The sequence below is a fragment of the Budorcas taxicolor genome, chromosome 3 (assembly GCF_023091745.1).
Source record: "Budorcas taxicolor isolate Tak-1 chromosome 3, Takin1.1, whole genome shotgun sequence".
Taxonomy (NCBI): Eukaryota; Metazoa; Chordata; class Mammalia; order Artiodactyla; family Bovidae; genus Budorcas; species Budorcas taxicolor.
This window is the reverse complement of record NC_068912.1, coordinates 17,048,903-17,075,382: the sequence shown is the minus strand read 5'-3', so window position 1 is coordinate 17,075,382 and position 26,480 is coordinate 17,048,903. Positions and strand designations below refer to the sequence as shown.

General features: G+C 44.8%; 1 protein-coding gene across 1 annotated transcript in view; it reads left to right on the top strand.

The window, feature by feature from the left end:
- The first annotated feature begins 5,639 nt into the window (after positions 1 to 5,639).
- The window catches only part of INTS3 (integrator complex subunit 3), a 39,428-nt gene continuing 18,587 nt past the window's right edge, over positions 5,640 to 26,480 (top strand). Inside the window, exons 1-6 of the mRNA XM_052636734.1 lie at positions 5,640 to 6,362; positions 16,870 to 16,953; positions 17,798 to 17,881; positions 22,572 to 22,685; positions 22,881 to 22,965; positions 24,305 to 24,371. Of these exons, the coding sequence (XP_052492694.1) occupies positions 6,219 to 6,362; positions 16,870 to 16,953; positions 17,798 to 17,881; positions 22,572 to 22,685; positions 22,881 to 22,965; positions 24,305 to 24,371 (578 nt within the window). The 5' untranslated portion in view covers positions 5,640 to 6,218. The remainder of the gene's footprint in view (positions 6,363 to 16,869; positions 16,954 to 17,797; positions 17,882 to 22,571; positions 22,686 to 22,880; positions 22,966 to 24,304; positions 24,372 to 26,480) is intronic.

Here is a 26,480-nt window from a genome sequence, read left to right as displayed (position 1 = left end):
TTACTGTTTTAACCATTTTAAGTGTATAAATCAGTAGCATTAATTACATTCACGACATTATATAACTATCACCATTATTCCCCAAATGTTTTCATCACCTGAAAAAGAGAATCTATAACCACTAAATAACTCCCTATTCCCACCTCCCTTATTCCTGGTAACCTCTAATCTACTTTCTACTTGTATGAATTTGTCTCTTCTAGATATTTCATATACGTGGAATCATGTAACAGTTACCCTTTCCTATCTGGATTATTTCACTTAGCATATTGTTTTTAAGGTTCATCCATCTTATAACATGCATTTAATTTGTATTTCCCTTATTACTAATGACATTGACCAACTGTCCATGTGCTTATATTTATTTATATATCTTCTTTGGGAAAATATCTATTTGAGTCTTCTGCCCATTTTCTAATTGGGTTTTTTTTTTTTGTTTTTGAGTTTTAGGAGTTCTTTATGTATTCTGGATATTAAACCCTCATATGATTTGCAAATATTTTCTCCCTTTCTATATGTTATCTTTTAACTTTCTTGATAATATCCTTTGGTGTACAAAGTTTTAAATTTTAATGATATCTAGTTTATTTCTTTTTCCTTTTGTTGTTCATGCTTTTGGCATCATATCTCAGAATCAACCCATTTTGAAATCCAGTGTCATGTAGCTTTTGTCCTATGTTTTCTCCTAAGAGATTTATAGTTTTAGCTCTTATATTTAGATTGTAGGTACATTTTGAGATAATTTTTGTAAATGGTGTGAAGTAGGGGTCCAATTTCATTCTTTTGCCTGTGGAAATCCAGTTGTCTCATCATTGTCTGTTCAAGAGACTGTTCTTTCCCCATTGTATGAACTTGGCACCCTTGTCAAAAATTGACTAGCTATTGGGACTTCCCTAGTGGTACGGTAGATAAGAATCCACCTGCCAATGCAGGGACACAGGTTCAGTCCCTGGTCTGGGAAGATTCCACACACCTCGGAGTAAAAACCCATGAGCCACAACCACTGAGCCCAGGCTCTAGAGCCCATGAGCCACAACCACTGAGCCCACGCTCTAGAGCCCATGAGCCACAACCACTGAGCCCACGCTCTAGAGCCCATGAGCCACAACCACTGAGCCCATGCTCTAGAGCCGATGAGACACAACCACTGAGCCCACGCTCTAGACCTGACGAGCCACAACCACTGAGCCCACGCTCTAGAGCCCATGAGCCACAACCACTGAGCCCATGCTCTAGACCTGATGAGCCACAACCACTGAGCCCATGCTCTAGAGCCCATGAGCCACAACCACTGAGCCCACGCTCTAGAGCCCATGAGCCACAACCACTGAGCCCATGCTCTAGACCTGATGAGCCACAACCACTGAGCCCATGCTCTAGAGCCCATGAGCCACAACCACTGAGCCCACGCTCTAGAGCCCATGAGCCACAACCACTGAGCCCACGCTCTAGAGCCCATGAGCCACAACCACTGAGCCCATGCTCTAGAGCCCATGAGCCACAACCACTGAGCCCACGCTCTAGAGCCCATGAGCCACAACCACTGAGCCCATGCTCTAGACCTGATGAGCCACAACCACTGAGCCCATGCTCTAGAGCCCATGAGCCACAACCACTGAGCCCACGCTCTAGAGCCCATGAGCCACAACCACTGAGCCCACGCTCTAGACCTGATGAGCCACAACCACTGAGCCCATGCTCTAGAGCCCATGAGCCACAACCACTGAGCCCATGCTCTAGAGCCCATGAGCCACAACCACTGAGCCCATGCTCTAGACCTGATGAGCCACAACCACTGAGCCCATGCTCTAGAGCCCATGAGCCACAACCACTGAGCCCATGCTCTAGAGCCCATGAGCCACAACCACTGAGCCCACGCTCTAGAGCCCATGAGCCACAACCACTGAAGTCTGTGTGCCCCAGAGCCTGTGCTCTGCAACAAGGGAAGCCACTGCAGCGAGAAGCCTGTGCTCCTTAACTAGGGAGCAGCCCCAGCTCTCCACAGCTGGAGAAAGCCTGCTCCCAGCAACGGAGACCCAGCACGACCAAAAACATTGTTTTAATCGACTAGCTATACATTTATTATTTTATTTCTGGACTTTCTATTCTATTCTCTTGATCTATATGTCTATCTTCATGCCAACACAACACTGTTTTTATTATTATAGCTTACTGTAGTCATTTTAAAAATGGAAAGTGTGAGTCCTTGACTTTGTTCTTTTTTTTCCTCTCAAGATTATTTTGTCTATTCAGAGCCCCTTGCAATTCTATGTGAGTTTGTAGATTGACTTTTCCATTTCTACCAAAAAAAAAAATCTTTGGAATTTTTATTGAGATTACATCAAATCTGTAGGTCAGCTGTAGTACTTCAATACTGTCTTCTTACCCACGGACACAGGATAGCTTCCATTTGTTTAGATCTTCTTTAATTTCTTTCAGCAATAATTTGTAGTTTCCAGTGTGCAAGTCTTTTACTCCCTTGTTTACATTTATTCCTAGGTATTTTGTTCTTTTGAAGATATTATAAATGGAATTGCTGCTTTTCTTTTTTCTGGCACACCATGTGGCTTGCAGGACCCGGCAGTGAAAGCTCAGAGTCCTAACCACTGAACAGCCAGGGAATTCCTGGAATTGCCTTTTTAAATTCCCTTTCAGATTATTCACTGCTGTTATACAGAAACACAGCTGGGGCTTTTTGTGTTGATCTTGTACCCTACAAGTTCACTGAATTCATTTATTAGTTCTACTGTCTTCCTGTGGATTCTTTGGGGGTTTCCTCTATATGGGGTTATGGATTTCATTTATGCATAGATATAATATTATTTTTTCCTTTTCAATTTGGGTATCTTTTGTTTCTTTTTCTTTTCTAATTGCTGTGGCTAGAATTTCCAGTATCACTTGGTAATTTTAATTAATATTGTCCTAATGACTTGATATTAACAAACTTTTTGTGTGTTTTTAACCATTTGGATGTCCTTCTTTGTGAAATGCCAGCTAACATCTTTTATCCACTTTTCAAATGAGAGTTTCCTGTGTTTTATATATCTCTATCTACCTACCTACCTATTAATATCATCTTGTGATGACAGTTTTTATCAGGTATGTGCATTACAAATATTTGCCCCCAGTTTATGGCTTGTCTTTTATCCTTTTAATGGTGCCTTTTAATGGACAGTTCTTAATTTTTTTTTAATTGTATTATTTATTTTTGGCTGTGCTGGCTCTTTGTTGGCGCGAATGAGCTTTCTCTAGGTGCGAAGAGCGGAGGCTTCCACAGCTGTGGCACCTGCACTCGAGCGCAGGCTCAGTAGTTTGGTGCACAGGTTTAGTTGCACCAAGTTGCACCATGTTGTGTTGGCATGCAGTTGGACCAAGAAAGTCCATCAGATCTTAATTTTAATTAAGTCCAGTTCATCCATCCTTCCATTATGATTTTTCTATCTATTAAGAAATCTTTGCAGACTTCCCAGGTGATCCAGTGGTTAAGAATCCACCTGCCAATACAAGGCACACAGGTTCATTCCCTGGTCTGGGAAGGTTCCACATGCCTTGGGACAACTAAGTCCACATGATGAAGCTCACTCTCCACGACTAGAGAAAGCCCACACACAGCAATGAAGACCCAGTGCAGCCAAAAAGAAATAAATACTTTGAAAAAGAAATCTTTGCCTATCTCACTTCACTAATTTTTTAATATTAATTTCAGGAACTCACATTTATCCCTGTTTTAAATCCTTTCTAGCCTAGGCCTGAGCATACAAGTAAGCACGCTTTCCATTATTAAATAACTTCATGTTCTGTTAGTTCAATCTCTGACCTCATTAATAACATTTTCAGTGCTATATGGCGATCGGGTCTATTAGCTACTAGTCTCAGCTCTGTGTTTTTATAAATTTTATAAGTATGCCTTTTTAGTCTTTACCCAAACCCTGTAATTCATCATTCTCTCTGAGGTAGGGAGATTCCTTTATTGTCAAACTCTTGGGATTATTAGGCACTGATTTGTTTGTTTTTTTCTTTGATGGAGGAACTTTCTGCAGCACTGTATTTTCATTTTAATTTTTTCTTGATTCTAGGGCCTTATTATTTGATTCTTATTAATAGTAACTATAGCTTCCCCTGCCAAGGGAGGGGAAAAAAAAAAACACTTTGCTATTTTTAACCTCAGTTGCCTTCAACAGTGGGTGGATTTTGACAAATGGAAGGTCCTTCCTGCTGGAAATCAGCTAGGTGGGGGCAGTATCAGGGAAGAGCTCAATTTCTCCACAAGAGAGGAGGGGAATATTATGAGGTTGTTAGATGGAATGAAGTTAATTTCCATGTTTTGATTTGGGAGAAAAAAATGGTCAGGATAGAAATACTAATTGAGCAAGAAGAAAAAATCGTAAAACAATTTTATTTTTGTTAAAAAAACAGATGAAAACAACCAAAGAATTGTGGTTATGCGTTCATGTATTTTTAAAAGTAGAGAAAGATATACAACAAATTAGTAACACTGATGACTCAAGAGGAGTGAGACTGGATGGGGTGAAAGGGAAAAAAGAGGGTTCCTTCTACTTTGCATTGTTATGAGTTTTTATTACAGGTTTTTAAATTATAATAATTTTAAAAATAAGTCTTGGGAAACTATATTGATTAGGTAGGGTGAGTCACATAATTTCTACTAAGGATTTGGGAAATTCAGGTGTCTGAGAGGGTAGTTTAGTATGATTAGAGAAGTGGCATGATGTTGAATGGGCTTGAATCCACTGTAATCCCTAAGGATATACTATATATATGTATACACACACACATACACACATACATAGGCCAGAGAAGAACAAATTCCAGAAACATTTCTAATAAAAAGCCTTTACTGACTGAATTATGGGAGGGAAAACGTCAAAAACAAGCTTCCACACTGGATTGCTAGGGGCAAATGCTGACACGAACACAGATAAAGCAGGACAATACAGAGCTTCCAGAAGCCTTTCTAATAATGAATCAGTGCACGATTCTAATGAGCGGTGTGCAAAAGTAGGTCCATGCTTTTATTTTTCCTCAGTGTCTGGCTGATAACTGCAGTTGCATGGACGCTTCCAATAGCTTGTGTGATAGATACTCTTGGCTCCGGGAGCTGGCTCCACACCATCCAATAGCATTTGCTCTGACACTGCTTAAGGGTTAGGGTTCTGCTCCTTGGCCCTGCTATGTCAATTCACAACTAGGATTCCGGTTTCTCAAAGCCACCTAGGGACGAACAGTGCCCTGGTTCCAGTACCACCCCAGCTTCTGAACGAGGCAGGAGAGGAGGGTGGAAGCCAGAGCCGCGCACGCGCGTCAACCCACGCAGGCGCAGCCTCTCTCCTTCCTGATCTCCCACACCCGCCTCCGGGAAGTTGTTCCGTCCCGCCCTCCGAGAGCAGAAGAGGAATATGATTGGAGACTCTGGCTGTCCATCAGACTGGTTTCTCTTCTGCTCTATACCATTGGCAGCGGGCGTGAAGGCCTGTGGGCCAACGTCGGCCTACTCCTTCGAGACCGAGAGCCACCGCGGAAGCCGCTATTGGCGGAGGCCGGAGACCGCGACTGCTCACTTCCGGCGCAGGCCTCCACGATTCCTCCCCCTCCCCCGGCGTCGCTCTTGGCCTTCCCACCCCCCGCCCTTCCACCATGGCCGCCTCTGTGTGGTGTAGGGAGAAGCTGGTCGTCCGTGTCCTCCTATAGCGCTTACTGCCTCACCCTCACCCCCTGGGGGCCGGAACCAAAGGAACCTCGCTCCCCAATCCTTGGGGCATCAGCCAGGAAGGATTCCTACCCCCTACTTCATGGGCAGGACTCCTTCCCCCCCCCACCTCCTGAGGTAGAAACTTAAGGTTTTCCCAGCTTCTCTTAGGATCAGAAGCCAGAAAGGGCGCCTCTTCCATTTCTTCAGGGACAGAAGCCTCTCCTACACTTCCCGTAGGGGCTCAGACCCTTAGCCCTGCATACTTAGGAGCTAACGGCGTTTCCTCAGCACTGCCAGTCCAGAGGCACGACCTAGAGGCCCGCCTGCCTTCGCCTCCTGCACAGGAGCGCCCTTTCGGAGAGGAGGGACGAGTGCAGAGGCCAGGGACCCTTATCCCCTGCCCCTCCCCTTGTCCCTCTTGCCCCCCAGTCCTTGTCGGTCCTAGATTTCCCGTTTCTAGGACTTCCTACCCATCCCCTCCCGGGCCTTTTCCCGTCTCCCGGCGGCAGCCATGGAGTTACAGAAGGGAAAGGGGGCAGCAGCAGCTGCTGCTTCGGGAGCAGCGGGAGGTGGAGGAGGAGCGGGAGCAGGAGCCCCAGGAGGGGGGAGGCTGCTACTTTCAACCAGTTTGGATGCCAAGGATGAGTTAGAGGAGGTAGGTGTGGGGGGTGGGGAAGGGAGTTAAGAAATGGGGTTGAGGAGGGATACTGGAGCGGATATGGGGTGGGGGTGGGGGAGGAGGCCTTAAAGTTTTTTCTAAGACAACACAAACACTGCTCCTGACTTCCTGCTCCTGAAGAAAGAAGTGTGGGCCAACTTCCTGGACAGGTTGTCATAGCAACAGCAGCCACTACTGTGAAATAGGTGGGGGGGCCGTGTTGATGAGGAAGGGATATATCATCCAGATCTACTGGATTTATTTTTGACATTGCTTTCACATATAGGCCACAGCTGTAATTAATATTTAACCCTGTTTCAATCGGGTCATAGATTGAGTAATGTATGTGTGTGTAGGTGTTTTGGGGGATTGGTTTGATAGGAGCTTGCACTAGACCTTGGCGCCTCCTCTTAGATAGTGTTGACTTCATTTAGACCCTCAATTGCTGGTGATGTTAACTGGGCATTTAGAATGAGTGAAGACCTAAGGAAAAGTGAGTTGTATTTTGTTAGGAGTGAATGGGACCTAGGGGCCTGTCCACAACCAGATGGCACACACACAACGGAGGGAACATATAGATGCTGAGAAATAGGGTAGGGTGAGGCGATGCCTTGGGCCCGAATAGGGATTTTAGACTACTGAATAATTGACCCCCCAGTTGTTCCTCTTGCCCTGTCCCTGACAATCCGGAGTTGATCATTTATCCCTTTCCTGTGACTGTAAAGTGTCTGTCTGCAATGCAGGAGACCTGGGTTCGATCCCTGGGTTGGGAAGATCCCCTGGAGAAGGAAATGGCAGCCCACTCCAGTATTCCTGTGTGGGAAATCCCATGGACAGCGGAGCCTGGTAGGCTGCTGTCCATGGGGTCTCAAAGAGTCAGACACGACTGAGCGACTTCACTTCATACATGAAGAGACATCCTTAGAAATATGAGACTGAGAAGTGTGACATGATTGCTGGATTGTTTGTAAGACCTGATACATTCAACTTAGTGGTTATCCGGGGACGGGACGAGTAAATTATTAGGCCCTGTTTCTTCACGGGCAATTTCCCTGCTTCTGACTTTGTCACGGCTCTTGATCAAATGTTAGAGGGTGGTCAAGGAGATAGGTGGAATTCATACTGTAAGTTTGAAGGAATGTAGGTTCAGATCCAGGATGGCAGAACACATGCAGAAATGAGCTTTGTGAATCAAGAAGCACCTGGACAGCAACCTTGTGGGTTATCCATCAGATACGTCTGTTCACAGACACGCTTCCATCATGCTTCTCCCTTGTAATTCTGTATGAGATGAATCAGAGTTTGTCTTCTGTTGTTATCAGCTAAGGTAAATCCAATTAGAAACATAAATAATGCTTCTATTTTTTGAGTGCTACCTGTTGCACTAACAAGGCAGATAACAATGCTAAAAGTAATGTATTCCCGAAACAAATACAAATGACTTTGCCAGGATTGCCTAGCATTTTAAATTATCTACATGTTTAGAAATGGCCACTGTCATTGTCAAGGTATGAGCCCTGGGTTCTAGCACTAGACCTCTAGAATTGTAGCAAGAAAATCATTGATTACCTTTGATCACTGCATCAGTTGGGTGGAGGGGAAAAGACCCCAAGGGTAGTGAAACCCTTGTTTATTTCCCACCCTGATTGCCGGAAGGGTCATCCTGTTTTAATTTGTACCACAGCATCCTATTCCCTGAGGAGTGACATGTTTGCTAGCAAGTGAAATAATATGGTAAAAGGGGATCTCATAAGAGACAAAGCATTTATTTTCTTGCTCTTTTGGACTGTCTGAGAGTGAACTTTCAGCTGTTTGCAGAGAGAAGGGGGAGGGAGGGTCTTCTTTTTTTCTTGATATCCTTTGTGCTGTCGATGTTTCTCAGCTTGTCTTGGCCTTCCTCCTTTCCTTTTATGCCCTTTGTCCTTTGCATCTGAATTTTCCAACATGCCTTGCCAGTTTCTAACCTCAAGTGCGGCTCCCACTAGATCAGAGTGACTAAGGTTAAGACTTACTGGCTTCTTCCTCTGGGTCTTGTCACGCATCTCTGCACTCAAAAGCTAGTATTGACTGATCTCTGGTGGTTCTGGCTTGGTTGTTTCCAGCATAGTCCCACCTATTGCCCAGGAACACAGTAGGGAGACCCAAGGCCAGCCTTCCAGAGCTTATCATCTAAAGACTGAATTAACACTCACAAGAAAGGTAAAAACAAAAACCCAGTGAGGGTTGTGAAGAGACCGGCGTCAGCTGGACGTGATGAGGAAAGGCCCCCCGAGGCCTGGAGTGTGAAGGGCTGGTGAGGAGCATCACAGGCCGGGGCTGTGACCCTTCTGCCCAAGGGACCATTTGTCGTATCCTTTCTTCTCTTTGGCCCTGTTCTTTTCTTTGAATGGGGAATTCTTGCCCATCCCCATCCAGATTTGAGGAATGAGATAAAAATAGTGCCAAAGATTGGAGGCATTTAGAACACGTAGCTCCTAATCTCACAAGCCTTCAAAGCTCCTGGTCACTCCTCTGTGGAGAAGGACCCTGTCTACTTTGAAGCAAGGCTAAAGGCAGGAGCTGTGGCTCAAACAAGTTGGAACCTCCTCTTAAGCTCTGGACAGGTCTCAGTTTTGCATTTGGTTAGAGGTATGTCCTTTCCAGGTTTTCTCTCAGGCTCATCCAGTCTGTGAAGATTCTCCAGGGAATGGGCTTTGAGTCATTTCTGATTTTTTTCCCCTTAAATCCTCATTTCACTTACAGTGACTCTCGGTTGTAGAATACTTGAAACCCAGTTTGTTCAGTTAACTCTTTACTAATGTGAGTCCTTGAGGGTTTTGTAGGTCAGATCATATCTTTTCCTTAAGCCTTTGAATTTTAGTCTCCGAAGGCCACTGACTTCCCATAAGGGGACAGTATTTAAGTATTTACTATTGTTATTGTTTAGTCGCTAAGTCATGTCCGACTCTTTGTGACCCCATAGACTAACCCACTCCAGTGTTCTTGCCTGGAGAATCCCAGGGACGGCGGAGCCTGGTGGGCTGCCGTCTACCGGGTCACACAGAGTCGGACACGACTGAAGCGACTTAGCAGCAGCATCAGACTATACCCCTCTTTGTGGAATTTCCCAGGCAAGAATGGTGGAGTGGGTTGCCATGTCCTTCTCCAGGGGATCTTCCCAACCCAGGGATCAAACCTGAGTCTCCTGCTTGGCAGGCGGATTCTTCACCATGAACAACCTGGGAAGCCATTAAATAATATAATTTTTAGCAAACTGGATGTTACCTGGAGGAAGGAGGAGACACTGAGAGGTTAGAGCAATCCTCAGACTTTAGTCTCCAGCTTCAGGTATATACTTGCAGACTAGAAGGCCTCCCTGCTTTCCACCCGCTCTCCATCTACTGCTTCTGTCATGGAAACCATGGTAAGGTAGTCTTAGTACTAGAAAAACTATTTTAGAAGCTCCCAGAGGTGGTAAATATTCACTCAACTCTCTGAGGTGCTGTCGTTAAAGGCTTACTCTGAACAGTCATTCTGCCAGCAGTTATTGGCAACTGCACGTGTGGTTCCGTCTTTACTAAGGGCCTCGGTTGTCTGAGGGGAAAAAGGGGTACTACTGCTTGATTGTAGGGATCTGGCTTTCTACAGCCCTCTGAGATGTGGTCCTCCAGTCACTCTGAATGATTTGTAATTAGACTCATCTCTGTTTGGGAAAGTAACTTCTGTAGTTCAAGAAAAGCAGTATCCTTTATACATTTCTATTGCCTGGGAAGAACCGACCCTCATATTTCTTTCCTCATTGCTTTTATTCACCCATCCAATTCTGGACTCTGCCATTTTCTACATCCTTAGTTAGGCCTCCCTGTTGCAAGATGCCAGTTTTCTTTCTTGACTCGGCAGTGACCCATAGAAATGACTCAGACCTCTGAATGGAGCTTAGATATTGAGGAGGGCCCTAGAGAAACGTGGTTCAGTCCAACGTCTCTGTGTTACATCACAGGGAGAAACTAGGCCAGCCCTCCAGCTTTGCTCCAGGATCTTGGTGCAGGGTCCTTCTGTGTCCAACTCTTTCCTCTTCTCTCACAGAAGGCAGAAGTAGGAGAGGAAGTTTCTCAACCTGGTTAGGGATTGTGGTGTCCTGTGTGGTGTTGGAGAAGACTCTTGAGAGTCCCTTGGACTGCAAGGAGATCAGCCCTGGGTGTCCTTTGGAAGGAATGATGCTAAAGCTGAAACTCCAGTACTTTGGCCACCTCATGCAAAGAGTTGACTCACTGGAAAAGACTCTGATGCTGGGAGGGATTGGGGGCAGGAGGAGAAGGGGACGACCGAGGATGAGATGGCTGGATGGCATCACCGACTTGATGGACGTGAGTTTGAGTGAACTCGGATATGTTGATGGACAGGGAGGCCTGGGGTGCTGCGATTCATGGGGTCGCAAAGAGTCAGACACGACTGAGCGACTGAACTGAACTGTGTAGGGCTCAGGTTTCAGGAGTCTCTGAGGACATGCCATTAAAAGTAGTGGCAGGGAGCATTGAAGGGTGGTCTCGTCCTCATGGATTCAGTTGTGTGATCGCTGAGCATCTTCACAGATGGAATAGAGTCTGATTCAACTGAGGCTATATGCTAGGTGCTTTCACATATGTTAACCTTGTTTAATCCTCAAAGCAACCTTATATGGGCTCTGTCTCTAATCTTTTTAGTTAAGAAAACCAGCGTATTATAAGTAAAAGGTTAAGTAAGTTTTGGTAATTTAGGTAATTCACCTAAGATTAGCCCAAGGCTTACAAGTAGTGGAGGGATTCTCCTGGTCCTTGCTTGTCCATTGGCTCCACAGCCAGCTGCTCTTTTGACTTTTCTTGCATCTCTGTTGATTCAGCAGAGATTTCTTCCTTTTTATCACAGTGATGTCTAGGATTTTATGATGCTGTTTTGCTGCCTGCTCACCATCTTCCTCCACTCTGAAACTGCTTATTAACCTAGGCCGGGTAGGCAGGGCCTCCCAGAGTGCCCAGCAAGAACAGCCTGGATTTAGCAACTGGAGGAACTGATAACTGTCTTAGATAAAGAAGGATAAGACTTAAAAAGAGAAAATACAACCTGAGGTTATTTTCTTTCCTCCCTTCACAGTATAGGAGCTGGACTAGGTAATGATGGGTCTCAGAGTTTGTGGGGGAGGTGGGTTGTGAGATTTACAGCTCAGCTTTTCATGTGATCTCACAGCTCCTTTTCACAAGTACACAGGTGCTGTTGATTAAGGCTGAGCACTCTGATGTGACCTAATTTGGAGGATAGTCAGACCTGATGTTGGACAGTGACGTTGTCAAACCTGAGCAGCTTTGAGCCTAATTTAGGTTGAATTTTTTTGGCTCTGGAAGTTCCTTGCCTTAATACTCAGTTCTACTCTGCTCTTAGGTAGGGATGGTAGACAACTTCAGGAAGATGGTCAAAGGAGAAGGATGATGGTCAAAGGTGAAACATGATGGTCTTTCATTCCTGGACCTCTTTCCTTTGTCCTTATTTGTCAGTAGTTCTCAATAAGATGTTTTAAAAGACTTAGGAAGTAGTTTAGGTAGTTTAGGAAGAGGCTCACTGACTAATATGAGATACACTTTGTCAATAATTTCTTTATTCTTAGTATTAAATGCTTTGAAACAGGATCTGTGACTTAAAATCTCCTTAGAATTTTGAGCACATATTATGTTATAGAGTTTTCCTTTATAATTAAGAATGGTCCTTGGTGCATGCTGATGCTAAGTTGCTTCAGTTGTGTCCAACTCTTTGCGACCCCTCTGGGCTGTAACCTGCCAGGCTCCTCTATCCATGGGATTCTCCAGCCAAGAATACTGGAGGGGGTTGCCATTGCCTTCCTCCAGGGGATCTTCCCAATCTGACCCAGGGATCAAACCCTTCTTTTAAAAAAAAAAAATTTATTTTAATTGGAGGCTAATTACTTTACAATATTGTAGTGATTTTTGCCGTACACTGACATGAATCAGCTATGGGTGTACATGTGTCCCCCATCCTGAACCCCTCTCCCACCTCCCTTGCCATCCCATCTCTCAGGGTAGTCCCAGTGCACCGTCTCATGCATAGAACCTGGACTGGCGATCTGTTTCACATATGGTAATATACATCTTTCAATTCTATTCTCTCAAATCACCCCGCCCTCGCCTTCTCCCACAGAGTCCAAAGTCTGTTCTTTGCATCTGTGTCTCTTTTGCTGTCTTGCATATAGGGTCATCGTTGCCATCTTTCTAAATTCCATATATATGCATTAATATGCTGTATTGGCATTTTTCTTTCTGACTTACTTCTGTCTGTATAATAGGCCCCAGTTTCATCCACCTCATTAGAACTATCTCAAATGCATTCTTTTTAATAGCTGAGTAATATTCCATTGTGTAAATGTACTACAACTTTCTCATCCATTCATCTGCCGATGGACGTCTAGGTTGCTTCCATGTCCTGGCTATTGTAGACGGTGCTGCGATGGACACTGGGGTACACGTGTCTCTTTCAGCCTGGGTTCCTCGTGAGCCCTTCTGCTTTACGTCTTCGGCATTGTCAAGCGGGTTCTTCACCACTAGCCCCGCCTGGATTTTCCTGCCGTGCTCCTCACCTTTGTTTCACTGGAGACCCTGGGAGCTTTAGTTTGGCCTTTTGTTCTCCACTAGTTCTTTTCTTTCTTATGCTCACCTTTTTTTTTTTTTCAAGTTTATTTTTTACGTTTTTGGAGGGACATCTCAACCATGAAAAAGTAGAGAGAGTAGTGTAACCTCCCTGGAACGATCACTGCTTCAGTACTTACCAGTACATGGCGGCCTTGTATCTCCCTTTAGTCTCCTCAGGATTATTTTGAGGCAAACCCAAGGTATATAATTTCATCTGTAGGTATTTCATATATATGTCTGTGAGAGATGGACTTTTCTCTTTTTAACATAACCACAATAGCATGCCTAAAATATTATTAATTCCTCAATGTAATAAAATACTCATTGTTCAAATTGACTGTTTCATAAATCCCTTTTTTTTTTTTTTAAGATTTTTTTTTTTTGCCTTAAGTCATGTGCTTTACTGGGTTTCTTGTTTTGGGGGTTTTTTGGGGGGGCTGTGTGGCATGGCTTGTAGGATCTTAGTTCCTGGACCAAGGCTTGTACCTGGGCCCACAAGCATCAAAGCAGAGACTCCCAGGGAATTCCCATAAACTCTTTTTATAAGTTGTTTTTTTCAGATCAGTAATCAAACAAGGAACACACATTTGTTGCATTCAGTTGACATGTCCCTTTAATTTCTTAATAACTTTTAAAATAATTTCAAACTTATAGAAAAACTGTTTAGACCTAGAACTCTCATACTCTTCTTCCGGACTCACCAGTTGTTAACATTGCTGCATTTGCTTTTCATTTTGTATACATATTATTTTAACCTTTTGAGAATCAGCTGCAGCTGCATGCCACTTAAGATTTAAATACTTCCAGGAGTATTTCCTAAGAACAAGAGTCTCAGTTACATAATCCCTGTTTTATTATCTAAACTGGAACATTTAACATCAGTATGTTAATATTACTTACAGTACATATTCACATTTTACCAGTTGTCCCAATAATGTCCATTATAGCAGCCCAGAATCACACTGAATTTAGGTGTACTGTCTCTTTTATTCTTAGTCCTGTCTCTGTCTTTCACCTTAAACACTTTAACAGGCCAGGTATTTTATAGAATCTCTCAATTTGAGTTTTCTGAAATTTCAGCTGTCAGTTTGTCTTGTTACTTGGGATACTAACTCTGATTGCTTGATTAAGACGTTATCCTCCAGAATTCCCTTCAGTTATTTTCTCTTTGATTAATAAGTATTTTGAGCCTATGTGACTATATACTCTTGTGAAGGTTTTACCTCTAGTTTTAGCATTAATGATATTTCCCTGAATCAGTTATTACTTCCATCAGTCCTTCTGTGTTTTTAGTTGGCATTCCACTATAAGGAAGAGCTTTCCCTTCTTTGTCATGTATGTATGTATCTATCAGCATGGATTCATGGGTCCTTATTGTGTTCAAGGAGTTGTCATTTTAAGTTTTTTTTTTTTTTTTTGGCCTGCCACATGGATTGTGGGATCTTAGTTCTCCAACCGGGGATCAAACTCAGGCCCTGGAAGTAAAAGCACCAAGTCCTAACCCATGGACCGCCAGAGAATTCACTTAAGCCTCGTCTAATACATGAGGTTCCCCTCCCCCGCTTTTCCCCTTGTAATTTAAATGTTTAAGAAACCAGGAAGCCTGTCATGGTTTACACTTTCTAGATTTTGCTGATGATACCCCCATGGTGACTTGACTTGTAAACTAGTAGTTAGATCTGGAGATGTGTTGTTGTTCAGTCGCTCAGTTGTGTCTGACTCTTTATGATCCCATGGACTGCAGTACACCAGGCTACCCTGTCCTTCAATATCTCCCAGAGTTTGCACAAACTCACATCCATTGAGTGAGTGATGCCATCCAACCATCTCATCCTCTGTCACCCCTTCTCCCTTTGCCCTCAATCTTTCTCAGCATCAGGGTCTTCTCCAGTGAGTCGGCTCTACACATCAGATGGTCAAAGTATTGGAGCTTCAGCTTCAGCATCAGCCTTTCCAATAAATATTCAGGGTTGATTTCCTTTAGGATTGACTGGTTTTATCTCCTTGCTGTCCAAGGGACTCTCAAGAATCTTCTCCAACACCACAGTTCAAAAGCATCAATTCTTCAGCGCTCAGCCTTCTTTATGGGCCAACTCTAACATCTGTACATAATTACTGGAAAAACCATAGCTTTGACTGTATAGACATTTGTCGGTAAAGTGATGTCTCTGCTTTCTAATACACTGTCTAGGTTTGTTACAGCTTTCCTTCCAAAGAGCAAGCATCTTTTTAATTTCATGGCTGCAGTCACTGGCCACAGCAATTTTGGAGCCCAAGGAAAGGAAATCTGTCTCTTCTTCCACTTTTTCCCCTTCTGTTTGCCATAAAGTAATGGGACCAGAAGCCAGGATCTTGCTTTTTATCATGTTGAGTTTCAAGCAAGCTTTTCATACTCCTTTCACCCTCATTAAGAGGCTCTTTAGTTCCTCTTCACTTTCTGCCATTAGAGTGGTATTATCTGCATATCAGAGGTTGTTGATACTTCTGGCAGTCTTGATTCCACTTGGTGATTCATCCAGCCCAGCAGCATTTCACATGATGTGCTCTGTACAGAAGTTAAATAAGCAGAGTGACAGTATGCACCCTTGCACTCCTTTCTCAATTTTGAACCAATCAGTTCTTCCCTGTCCAGTTCTAACTTGCTTCTTGACCTCATAAGTTTCTGAGGAGACAGGTAAGGTGGTCTGCTATGCCCATCTCTTGAAGAATTTTCCAGTTTATTGTGATCCACACAGTCAAAGGCTTTAGCATAGTCAGTGAAGCAGAAGTAGATGTTTTTCTGGAATTCCTTTGCTGTTTCTATGATCCAATGGATGTTGGCAATTTGATCTCTGGTTCCTTTGCATTTTCTAAATCCAGCTTGTATATCTGAAAGTTCTTGGTTCACGTAGTGTTGAAGCCTAGCTTGGAGAATTTTGAGCGTTACCTTGCTAGCCTGTGAAATGAGTGCAGTTGTGCTGTAGTTTGAACGTTCTTTGGGGATTGGAATGGAAATTGACCTTTTCCAGTCCTGTGGCCACTGCTGGGTTTTCCAGATTTGCTGGCATATTAACAGTGTCATCTTTTAGGATTTGAAATAGCTCAGCTGGAATTCCATCACCTCCACAGCTTTGTTTGTAGTAATGCTTCCTAAAGCCCACTTGACTTCACACTCCAGGATATCTGGCTCTAGATAAATGATCACACCATTGTGGTTATCTTGGTCATTAAGGCATTTTTTGTATAGTTCTTCTATGTGTTCTTGTCACTTTTTCTTAATCTTTTCTGCTTCTGTTAGGTCCTTACTGTTTCTGCCCTTTTTCATGCCCATCATTGCATGAAATGTTCCTGTTCCCTTGATAGCTCCAGTTTTCTTGAAGAGATCTCTAGTCTTTCCCATTCTATTGTCCTGTTCTGTTTCTTTGCATTGTTCATTGAAGAAGATCTTGTCTCTCCTTGCTGTTCTCTGGAACTCTGCATTCAGTTGGTTATATCTTTCCCCTTTTCCCTTGCCTTTTGCTTCTCTTTTCTCAGCTATTTGTAAAGCCTCCTCAGACAACCACTTTTGCCTTCTTGAATTTCTTTTTCTTTGGGATGATTTTGATTACTGCCTCCTGTACAGTGTTACAAACCTCTGTCCATAGTTCTTCAGGCGCTGTTTATCAGATCTAATCCCAATGAGTAAATCCATTCATCACCTCCACTGTATAATCATAAGTGATTTGATTTAGGTCATACCTGAATGGCCTAGTGGTTTTCTCTACTTTGGAGATGTGACGTGATTTAAATTTTTAAAAAGCTTTTTTAGGACCAGAAATATGTCATAGGTGATGGTATGAAGGCTTCTAAATTTTTTTCTCACCCCTTCACAGAGATTGGAAAGATGTATGAGTATTGTGACATCGATGACTACTGGTGTCTCCGAGAGAGAGGCCAATGATGCCCTCAATGCCTATGTGAGTATAATACTCTTTCTGAACCCATTTCTGCTGCTTTGAAAGCTTTCAGACATGATCAGAAAGATGGAAAGACTTCAGTGTTTAGGAGCTAGGGGTTGAAGCTAATGTCTCGGTTTCCTGAACCAGGCTTCCCAACTCCTCTCTGTCTTTCCTAATCTGGGAGTCCCATCTCGTGGAGCCTTGAAAGTGAAAGTGAAGTCGCTCAGTCGTGTCCGACTCTTTGTGACACCGTGGACTGTAGCCTACGAGGTTCCGCCATCCATGGAATTTTCCAGGCAAGAGTACTGGAGTGGGTTGCCTTAGGCATCATTAAATAACAGCTTTAAAAAATAACTTACAGTTCTCTGATGGCTAATTTTCTTTATAAATCATCCTCACATATTTGATCTTTTACATTTCTGAGGTTGAAGGATTTAAAGTAATACATGGAAAGGACTTAGAGTAGTTTCTGGCACACAGTGAATGTTCAATAAATATTTATTGTTAGTAATTGTTCTTATTATGTCTTCACCTTACAGATACCAGGGTTCAGTGATTTGCCCAAAGCCTTGAGTATGTTTCTTTGCGGGCCCCTCTCTACTGAAGGCTGTTAAGGTGTGGAGTAGGATTTCCCCCCCATTTCAAACACTTTATTTTCTGCCTCTGGCCTTCATCAAGCCTTGGAGAAAGCAGTATGGATCCATCCTTTCTCTCCACCTCTCTCCTAAAACAGATGCCCATCACTTTTAGCTGATGATTCTCCTTTGCAGGTTACTCAAGAGTCCCAAGTTTTCTGGGAGCAACTGTGCTTAAGAACTTTTCTCTTGAGTGACGACTAGTTTTTTCTTTCCTCTTATCCCAGGTATGCAAAGGCCCCCCACAACATGAGGAAATCTGCCTGGGCCTCTTCACCCTTGTCCTTACCGAACCAGCCCAAGCCCAGAAGGTAAGAAGACTCGCTACTCTGGCCCCATATTCCCTTCTCAGATACGATCTGAGAGAATGGTGGAACTTTTGGCTTAACTGGTTTAGTATCAGACCCTTGGACCAGGGCTGGATCATCTTGTTCTCCAAATATAGTAACTCCCTTTTCACTCAGTAAATGGGTCACTTTCTTACTAAGTCCTTTCTCTTCAGATCCTGAAGCTAAAAGGCAAGAACATGTAGTTGTGAGAGTGAAAAGGGATTTAAAGAGTTTTAAATTGTAGATTTTTGAGTCAGGGCTGAAAGAATTGGGATTTAATCCGGAGACTGTGCTGGGTCTTTGTTGCTGCCCACAGGTTTTCTCTAGTTGCAGACAATGGGGGCTACCTTCTAGGTGTGGCACACAGGCTTAGTTGCCCTGAGGCATGTGGAATCTTCCTGGACCAAGGATTGAACCTATATTCCCTGCATTGGCAGGCAGATTTTTCACCCCTGGACCACCAGGGAAGTCCTAGAAAGCTTAATATTAGGTGATGCCATAATAATGTAGTGATTAAGAGAAGACTGGAATACATTGCAGTCAGACTTCCTGAGGAATACTGTATGAAAACTAGTCTGGAGTTCTTCACAAATGAAGAGTCTTTTTTATGTATTGATACTAATAGAATGGTTTAAGAGAGATCCTTCCTTGTGGTGAAGGACTGAGCAGGATGTTCTCTTTGGACTCCATTCTTTCTGTAGTAAAGTAGCAAAATCCTGTCTTTTGCCTCTCTGGATTTCCGCTTTCTGTGTCCTTGAGTCTTGCATGATGGTTTGGAGACACTTGTCGTATCTGGCATTAACTGCGTGACACTAACAAAGAAGAGCTTGGTGTGGGGGAATTCAGTTTTCTCCTTACCCCTTCCTTGAACAAAGGGAGTGTGAAAGGAAACAATCATGCTGTGTCCAACATTGTGTTCAGCTCTATCCAGACATTTAATCTTCTCAGAAAGCCCATGTGAAACTGGCGTCTTTGTTCCCTTGCCCCAGACTGCTCTCAGTGCACCTGTAAGAAACCTAGAGGTTGTCTGTTCAAGGAGAACCAACGGAACAGCATTCTTAGGGACAAGGACAGGATGCCCATGGTCCCCTGGCTTAGCTGCTTGTGGTCATGGCAAACCTGGGGTCAGGGTAGGTGGTAAGGGCTGCAAGTATTGACAAGTCCCTGGTTTCCCAGGCTATTTCTGGGCTGGGACACTGTTGAGTTAAGTTGGCGTTTCATTTTCATAGCAAATTGATCTTTGAGAACCTTAAAGACAAATGAATGTCTCCAGTTTGGTGGTGTTAATTAGTAATGTGATCCACCCCAGCCTCACTGTTTAAAAGAAAGTGTTGACAAAGATGGGGGTGAAGGGTTGGGGTTAAGGCTTAGTTTTCTCTCATGTGAGTTTTTACACATGCAATTAAAACCTTATTTAGTCACCTCAGTGCAGATTCATCTAGTCTGCTGGTTTTATTTGTGTTTCAGATGAGATCTGAATCAGCTAGGGTAAATCAGTAAATCTCAGTGAAGAGGGCAGGCCCCCGTGGTATTTCTACCTCTTTGCCTGACCAGTCAGTGAGAGGTTATAGGGCTATGCATTATAAATGCTTATGATGTCATGAATTCGGCCATCCAGACATGGCAGGGCACTAGAGCACCTTGTCTTCTTTTTGCCCCATGAGCGTGGCCCAGGCCCTCACCTTGGGTCTCGTAGTTGGTTGACATGATTGGTTGCATTAGTTATTTTCACATGCTGCAGGTTTCCAAGCACATCCCCTACCTAGGAGCCTCTTCAGACAAAGCGGGTGGAGACTGGGAATTAGGAGAATACAGTTTTAGGCAAATGAGGAACTATCAGGTATGACTCATTCAGAGGCCTTGAGCCATATCAGAGAATGGGGGAAGAGTCTGCCCCATCTCCTAGTACTTTATCCTTCTTCCTAAAAGGGTGATTGTCTTAGAGAATACTCTGTCTTGCAGAAGTTGTGGGTGGGCGTAACTGATAACTGATCCCAATGCATTGTTTTAGGCTTCAGTTTAAACCAAGGGGAGTGTTTCCTAAGGGTTTACTTGGAGTTAATTCTGTCCCTGGAACAGAAACTTAGTTAAGGAAAGAGCTGTCAGGTGTTGGCGGAGAGTGGGATAAACGTGGGGTGGATTTTGTTCCAGTTCTACCTTCCTAACTTGCAGCCTTGTGTTTATATTCTCTGGGTTTATTTCCTATTTGATGTCCAAACTGAATCGCTGGGAGCAGGCCGGGCTGGGGGACTTCAGTGTGGTGGGAGGCTAAGTTGAAGGCTTTAACTTCTGCTCCGGTTCTCTTAGGGGATATAGGTGATAGGAAAGGATTTAACATCGATGCCAAGGTCCTTCATCACCAAAGATACAACGCCAGGCCCTGGCAGTTCTTGGTCCAGGTACTTCTCTCGGCAGATAGCTCTAGAAAGAAAGTTGAGGGCTGTGAGGGCTGAGGCTGGAACATCACTGTTCCCAGCACAGGACAGGTATCCTACCTCAGCACCGTCCTGTCACCTTTCCTTTCTTTTGGGACCCTCTGTTTCCCGCTGAGTTTTTCCACCCATCTACTTATCTTCCAAGCCAGTCAGTGCACTGGCACAGATTTTGGAGAGGCAACCGGCAGCATCAAGAATATGGTATGATGTGATCCTCCTGGTGCCCGGCTGCATGCATTACCAGCAGTTGTGGTTAATAAGGTCCCAGATGGAGCATGGAATTAGGCAGCCAGAGCCTACTTGCTCCGTCTGACCCGGCGCCTCCTGAGGGCTGTCCTTCCCTGTCAGGGTCTCTTCTGCATTTCTGGGATTTCTGCTCTCCTTTGGGCAGAAGGAAATAGCTCCTCTCTTACTGGTTGTGCCTCTGTCTTTGGCCTGACATGGGTCTGCCTTCTGCCTCTGCATCCCTCGTCCTCTGCCCATTCTGTGACTCACTCCTCTAGGGAAGGCTCCAGGGCTGAACCATATTTACTGACAAGCAAGTTGGCAGTGGTTCACTGGCTTCTCTTACCTCTTATTCCCTTGCTTGTACTTTTGATCTCCCAGCCCTCCCTCTGGCGGATGGAGTCAGAGGATAATCAAATTCTCCTTGGAGTATGAAAAGTTTATGGCACGTGGGGGAATTTCTAAGTATTTGTATTTTCATCGGAATGCTTGTTTCGACTTAAGGATAATAGAAGTGGAAGTAGGATAGCTAATCTCTTAGGAGTCCCTAGACACACCAAGTCCAGGGAGCAGCTGGTCTTGACGATTACTTCTCTCTTTCTCCTTTTTTAAAAAATGTTCATATATTTTTAAATTTTTTGGCCATGCCACACAGCATGTAGGATCTTAGTTCCCAGACCAGGGATCGAACCTGCACCCCCTGCATTGGAAGCTCCGAGTCTGAACCACTGGATGGACCATTCTGCCAGGGAAGTCCCGGAGTACTTCTCTTTTGAACACTTAGGATGAACGAGTTTAGGAATGTAGTAGTCTCAAAGCCACTGTAAACTCTTAACCTCCATCCCCAGCAGCCTCTTCTCCTTTTAGTTATTTCTGATGATACGGTAGTGTCTTTACGATTAAGACCTTGGAATCTAGAGTTGGACTGCTGGGATTTGACTCTTCCTCTTACCTCAAATGTAACCTGGGGCAAGTTACTTTAACCTCTCTGTGCCTGTTTTCCTCATCTATAAAAATAGAGATGATAATAAATAGGGTGACTGTGTGATTCAGATGCAGTAAATAGAATATAAAGTTTTCGCACAATGCCAATGCATGTTCCCTGTTATAATTGCTAGTATTATTGATGCTGTCCTTGCCACTGGCCATCCGAGGTTGTGAGATACTGCCTATCTATAATTTTGCCCTTTGTGCTGACAGCGTAGAACCCAGCAGGCTGAGGAGGTTGCTAATGAGGTCCCCTAAGGTAGTCCTCCAGGAGTCTGGTCTGTTTAGAGAGACAGGGTGAGAGAAACGGAAGGTCTCAGAGGAAATTGGCATGCATTCCCTTACCTCCCCCAGAGTTAGATGTGCTATAGGACCCCTCCTTCTTTAGTGTTTGGCAGAAGCAAAGGGTAGCCTGGAGAAAAAAAGAAAGATGTTGCGTTAAGGAAGTTCGATTTGGGTCTACCCTTTCTTTCCGGGATCCTGGTCCATGGATCCTCTTTCCTTAATACTCCTAGCCCTTTGTTTCATCTGGCCGTGTCAATACAAGTCTAGAAATCTCTTTGAGATCCTTTCTGGCCTGTTCAACCAAACCCATTCTGCAGTGACCTTTTACTGGCAGATGAAAAGCAGATGGCCTCCACCTGGTTTTGCTCAGCTGGTGGCTTCAAACAGTGTGACGCTTCCTAAGGAGGGAGGTAAGGGGACAGGGAGCCTTTCTTAGCAGGCTTTTCTGTCTTACTAGAGTAACTCAGTTCCTTTTCCCCATCCTGAATGACAGAGCAAGGGATAGATTTGGGATGGTGGAGCCTATGGAAGGTTTGTGGAAAGTCTTTCCAGAGTGGAAAGTCTTGTGTTTTGGTCGTTGAATGGTAAGCATGCCTTCTAGAGCAGAAAATTTTTCACTGCCACTTGTATCCCATTGGTAGTATTTACATTGGAGAGGCTAGGGGGCAGGGGGCCCCCTTTGAGTGGGGTCAGGAGCCTATTCTAGCTTGTTTGCTGCTCACAAACCTCACTTCTTACAGTGTTACCGGGACTTGGCTCTGGTGAGTCGTGACGGCATGAATATTGTTCTGAATAAAATCAACCAGATACTCATGGAGAAGTACTTGAAGTTGCAGGATACCTGCCGTACTCAGGTAAGGCGAGAAAGAAAAGAGAGATCCATCTCAGAGACATGACAGAGAATGGGTCCTCTCCTAACGGGAAGGGAAGGAGGAGTCAGGGGTAACACACCCCTGTCTTTGTACACCTAACTTATAAAATGACTGGATTAGACCCTTTCTCAAATGTATAGGCCCTTCTCTTCATACGTCTTTTTCTCTCTCCTTTAGTTGGTGTGGTTGGTACGGGAACTAGTGAAGAGTGGGGTTCTGGGAGCCGATGGTGTTTGCATGACGTTCATGAAGCAGATTGCCGGTGAGTTGGATGGCAAGAGCATGAAGAAGAAGTATGCAGTATGCCTAAGTCCAGGCCGTGGAGGATGATTGAGTGCCTAAGGGGCTTGATTCCTGGATTGTTTATATTCTTTCCTTTTGACCCAGGCATCTTCTGGGCACATACGTTCCACAAAGAAATTGAAAAATTACAGGGGGCCTTTTGAAGCGATAAGTCTTGCCTCATTTTCCTTCCTGCCAAACTTGAGGCCTGATATAGAATATTTAGCCTGTTGTTGGCCTGTTGTAATCAATCCTCACTCTGGGGTTTCGTGGCCTATTGGATCAGGAAGAATCTGGAAGGAATGGGGGAGAAGTAAGGGTAAAATAACTGGTTCTCATCTCACTGTACCTCTCAGAGCCCCCGACATCTCTGGCTCTACCTCAATGTCCTAAACACTTAGGGCCAGTTTGAGGGACAGACTGTGTCACAGAACAGACCCTGACATTTAGGCTTCGTTATCTTCTTGGCATCAGAGACATCTGTCTGAACCACTGATTATCCAAGAGTCCTGCCCCTGCTACTTCTGTTCCCAAGATTACATGTGTTTGATCAAAAGTGAGCCTGTCTCTCTACCTCACCATTGCCCCTTGGTTCTTTGCTTCCTCTTCAGGATTTTGTATAACAGTGATGCTCCTGTTGTGATGTGTATAAACCTTCAGCTACGTGATGTGTGACTCTGTAAATTGAATTTTTACATTAGGACCTGGGGCAAGGCATAGCGTTGTTGTGCTGGCTATTTTTATCCATTCTCCTGGCACTTTCGTCCCTGTTTGGCACTCCTAGTCCCCACTTCTGATCCTCTGATTTTGATCTGGCATTACTGCTTGTTTAACTCTGCCCCAGGAAGTTTCATAGCAAGCACTTGAGACTGTGATACCTGGAGACCAAAAACCCTTATTCTTGAGCTGAACACAGGATTTGGGACATCCAGTGGCTGGACTGCAGCTGTTGCTTGCCTCCTGCACTTGTCAGGCCCTATTGGAAATGTCATCTGTTCTTTCCAGCTGTAGGCTTTTCATATCTTCTTCCCAGACATTGCCTTTTAGGGGTCAAAATAATCCCACTCCAACCTCCTGTCTGTGGGAAGTAGCAGCTCTGATTTCTGGAAAAACCCCAAACCTTCCCTTGCCATCTCTCTGGAGGCAAAGAGGGAAATTTTAAAGCCCGACAAAACAAAGACAGTTTTTTCAGCCCTCAGAACATCAGTGATGGATTAACAGTTAGGGATGGAGCAGTAAGAGGGAGAAGGAGTGTGCTGGCTGAGCTGAGTCACTAATCAGAGCCATTCTGACTCTCTGTTTTCTCCCCCTTTGATCAGGTGGGGATGTTACGGCAAAAAACATCTGGTTGGCAGAGAGTGTTCTGGACATCCTGATGGAGCAGAGGTAGAGTCTGTCGTGAAGGGGGGGCAAGAGCTGGATGCGGCCACACTGGGTGTGGGTGTGGGACGCAAGGGTGTGTGAGGAGCTGTTAGTGGCCCGAGAGCACCGTAGGTTAGCGGGCATGAGGTTGGGGAGGGAGCGGCCATGTACTGGTGGCAAGAGAAGGAATTAATGCCATGCTGTAGCCCAGGGATGAAGGAGTGGGAAAGAAGGTTTTTACTAAAATATCTTGGAGCCCAGGAAAAACTCATTTCATCTGATAAGGGTTTATTTTTGATCCAGACCTCCATGGAATGTTTATCTTTGGCGGGAGGTAAGGGAGAATGAACTCAGCAGAGTGGGGCCAGCCAACCACCCAGGCCTGGCAGGTACCCCTGTTCTCCCTTCCAAGACTGTCCATCCTACCCATGCCTTCCTTTTGTTGAAGTGGCACAGGGGGTGGTGAGAATGAGGAGGTCACTGAGGCCAGTGGTACGGAGGGCATGAGACCAGCTGATTCTTTCCCTTCTCCATCAGAGTAAAGGACCAGAAAATGTGAGGGCTGTTCCATATTTGAACTTGTTTGGGCATGAGGCCTACCTCTTGGTCCTGTGGCCTCACTCTTGCTGTTGCATGATTTCAGAGTCTGTTTCTGGGAGAGGACACCGCAGTAGTCACATGATTGAGACGGCTGATAGTCTCTGTATGTCCAGTGGTTTAGAAGAATGGATTTCAGCCCTTCTTCACACTTGTGAAAGAGATGGCTGTGTTCTGTGCGCTGCGGAGCTGGGGCGCTGTGCCAGCCCTGCCAGGCAGTGCCCCCTAGTGCCCCAGGCCTGGATGTGCAGCTGCAGGCGCAGCTGGCAGCACACCCTCCATCACTGGCGCAGCGCACAGCATGTGAGCTCCTAGCAGTTTCTTACCAGACCTCTGTCTGAAGTCAGTGGGCCTTCCTAACATCCTGGGTCAGAGGGTTTCACTTTGATCTTTCTCTTCATTACCCCATCCCACGTCTCAGATACATTTATCACCTCCACTAGCAATCTTCCTGAGAAGTGGTTTTTCTAATTTTGTTCCTGGTGCCAGATACCTTCTGTTTCCATACCTTAAAGCAGAATTTTTCTCATTTGGGCAGTCAGAGCACAGTCTTACTGTACAGGTGTCAGATAACTGCCCTGCCTTTTCTCCTGCCCTCCAAAAAACTCACGTCCTTTAATGCACAGTTTGAAACTGTCCTCTTTCACACCTTCTTTCCCACTCCTCCCCAGATCTTTCTGGGGGTGTGGGATTAAAAGGGAACAGGTGGGGGAGGGGGACCCACCCCAGTGGCCTTGGCTGCTGCTTTTACTCTGTGAAAGGAGAAGGCCAGAGTCCCTTAATTAGGTGGCTTGAGGCCACCTTTTCCGGAATCAGGATGTTGCCTGGTTGGGTTAATTAAATTCCCTGTCTTCTTCCTCTGGTTCCCTGTCTTCCAGCAGGGGTGCTAAAACCCGTGCAAACTGCTTGCTTAGAGGAGACAGCGCCCCAGTGTTGGTGATTTGAGCCAGCGTTGGAGTCTTTGAATCTCCCCACAGTTTCTTAGTACTCCTCTTCTAGCAACAGGGAACGCAATTCTTCCACTACCGCCTTTTCTCCAGGGAATGTCTAAAACTCCTGGGAAAATAGGCTTTGCCATCCAAAATCATGTTCTTCTCTTCAGATTATGATTTAAGACAGGTGACTCATTGACTGGGAGTGGGATCAGTGGCCAGAGAACAAATCAGGGGAACATTTATGACGTGGTGGGCTGGTAATGACAAGCATACTCAGTGTGTTCTGAAATCTCCACGGTCCTGAAAGGGTCTTGATAGTCCCCAGAGGTCCTTGGGCTGCACTTTAAGAACTGCAGACTGAGGGACACTTGCACTTTTATTCCTAGTCTGAGTCAGGCAGAAGCTCTGGCTTTTCTCTGTCCCTTGTACCTCTTTCAGGGCTTAGCACACGGTAGGCACTAAGGCACTGGCACCCCACTCCGCTACTCTTGCCTGGAAAATCCCATGGACGGAGGAGCCTGGTAGGCTGCAGTCCATGGGGTCGCTAGGAGTTGGACACGACTGAGCAACTTCACTTTTACTTTTCACTCTCATGCATTGG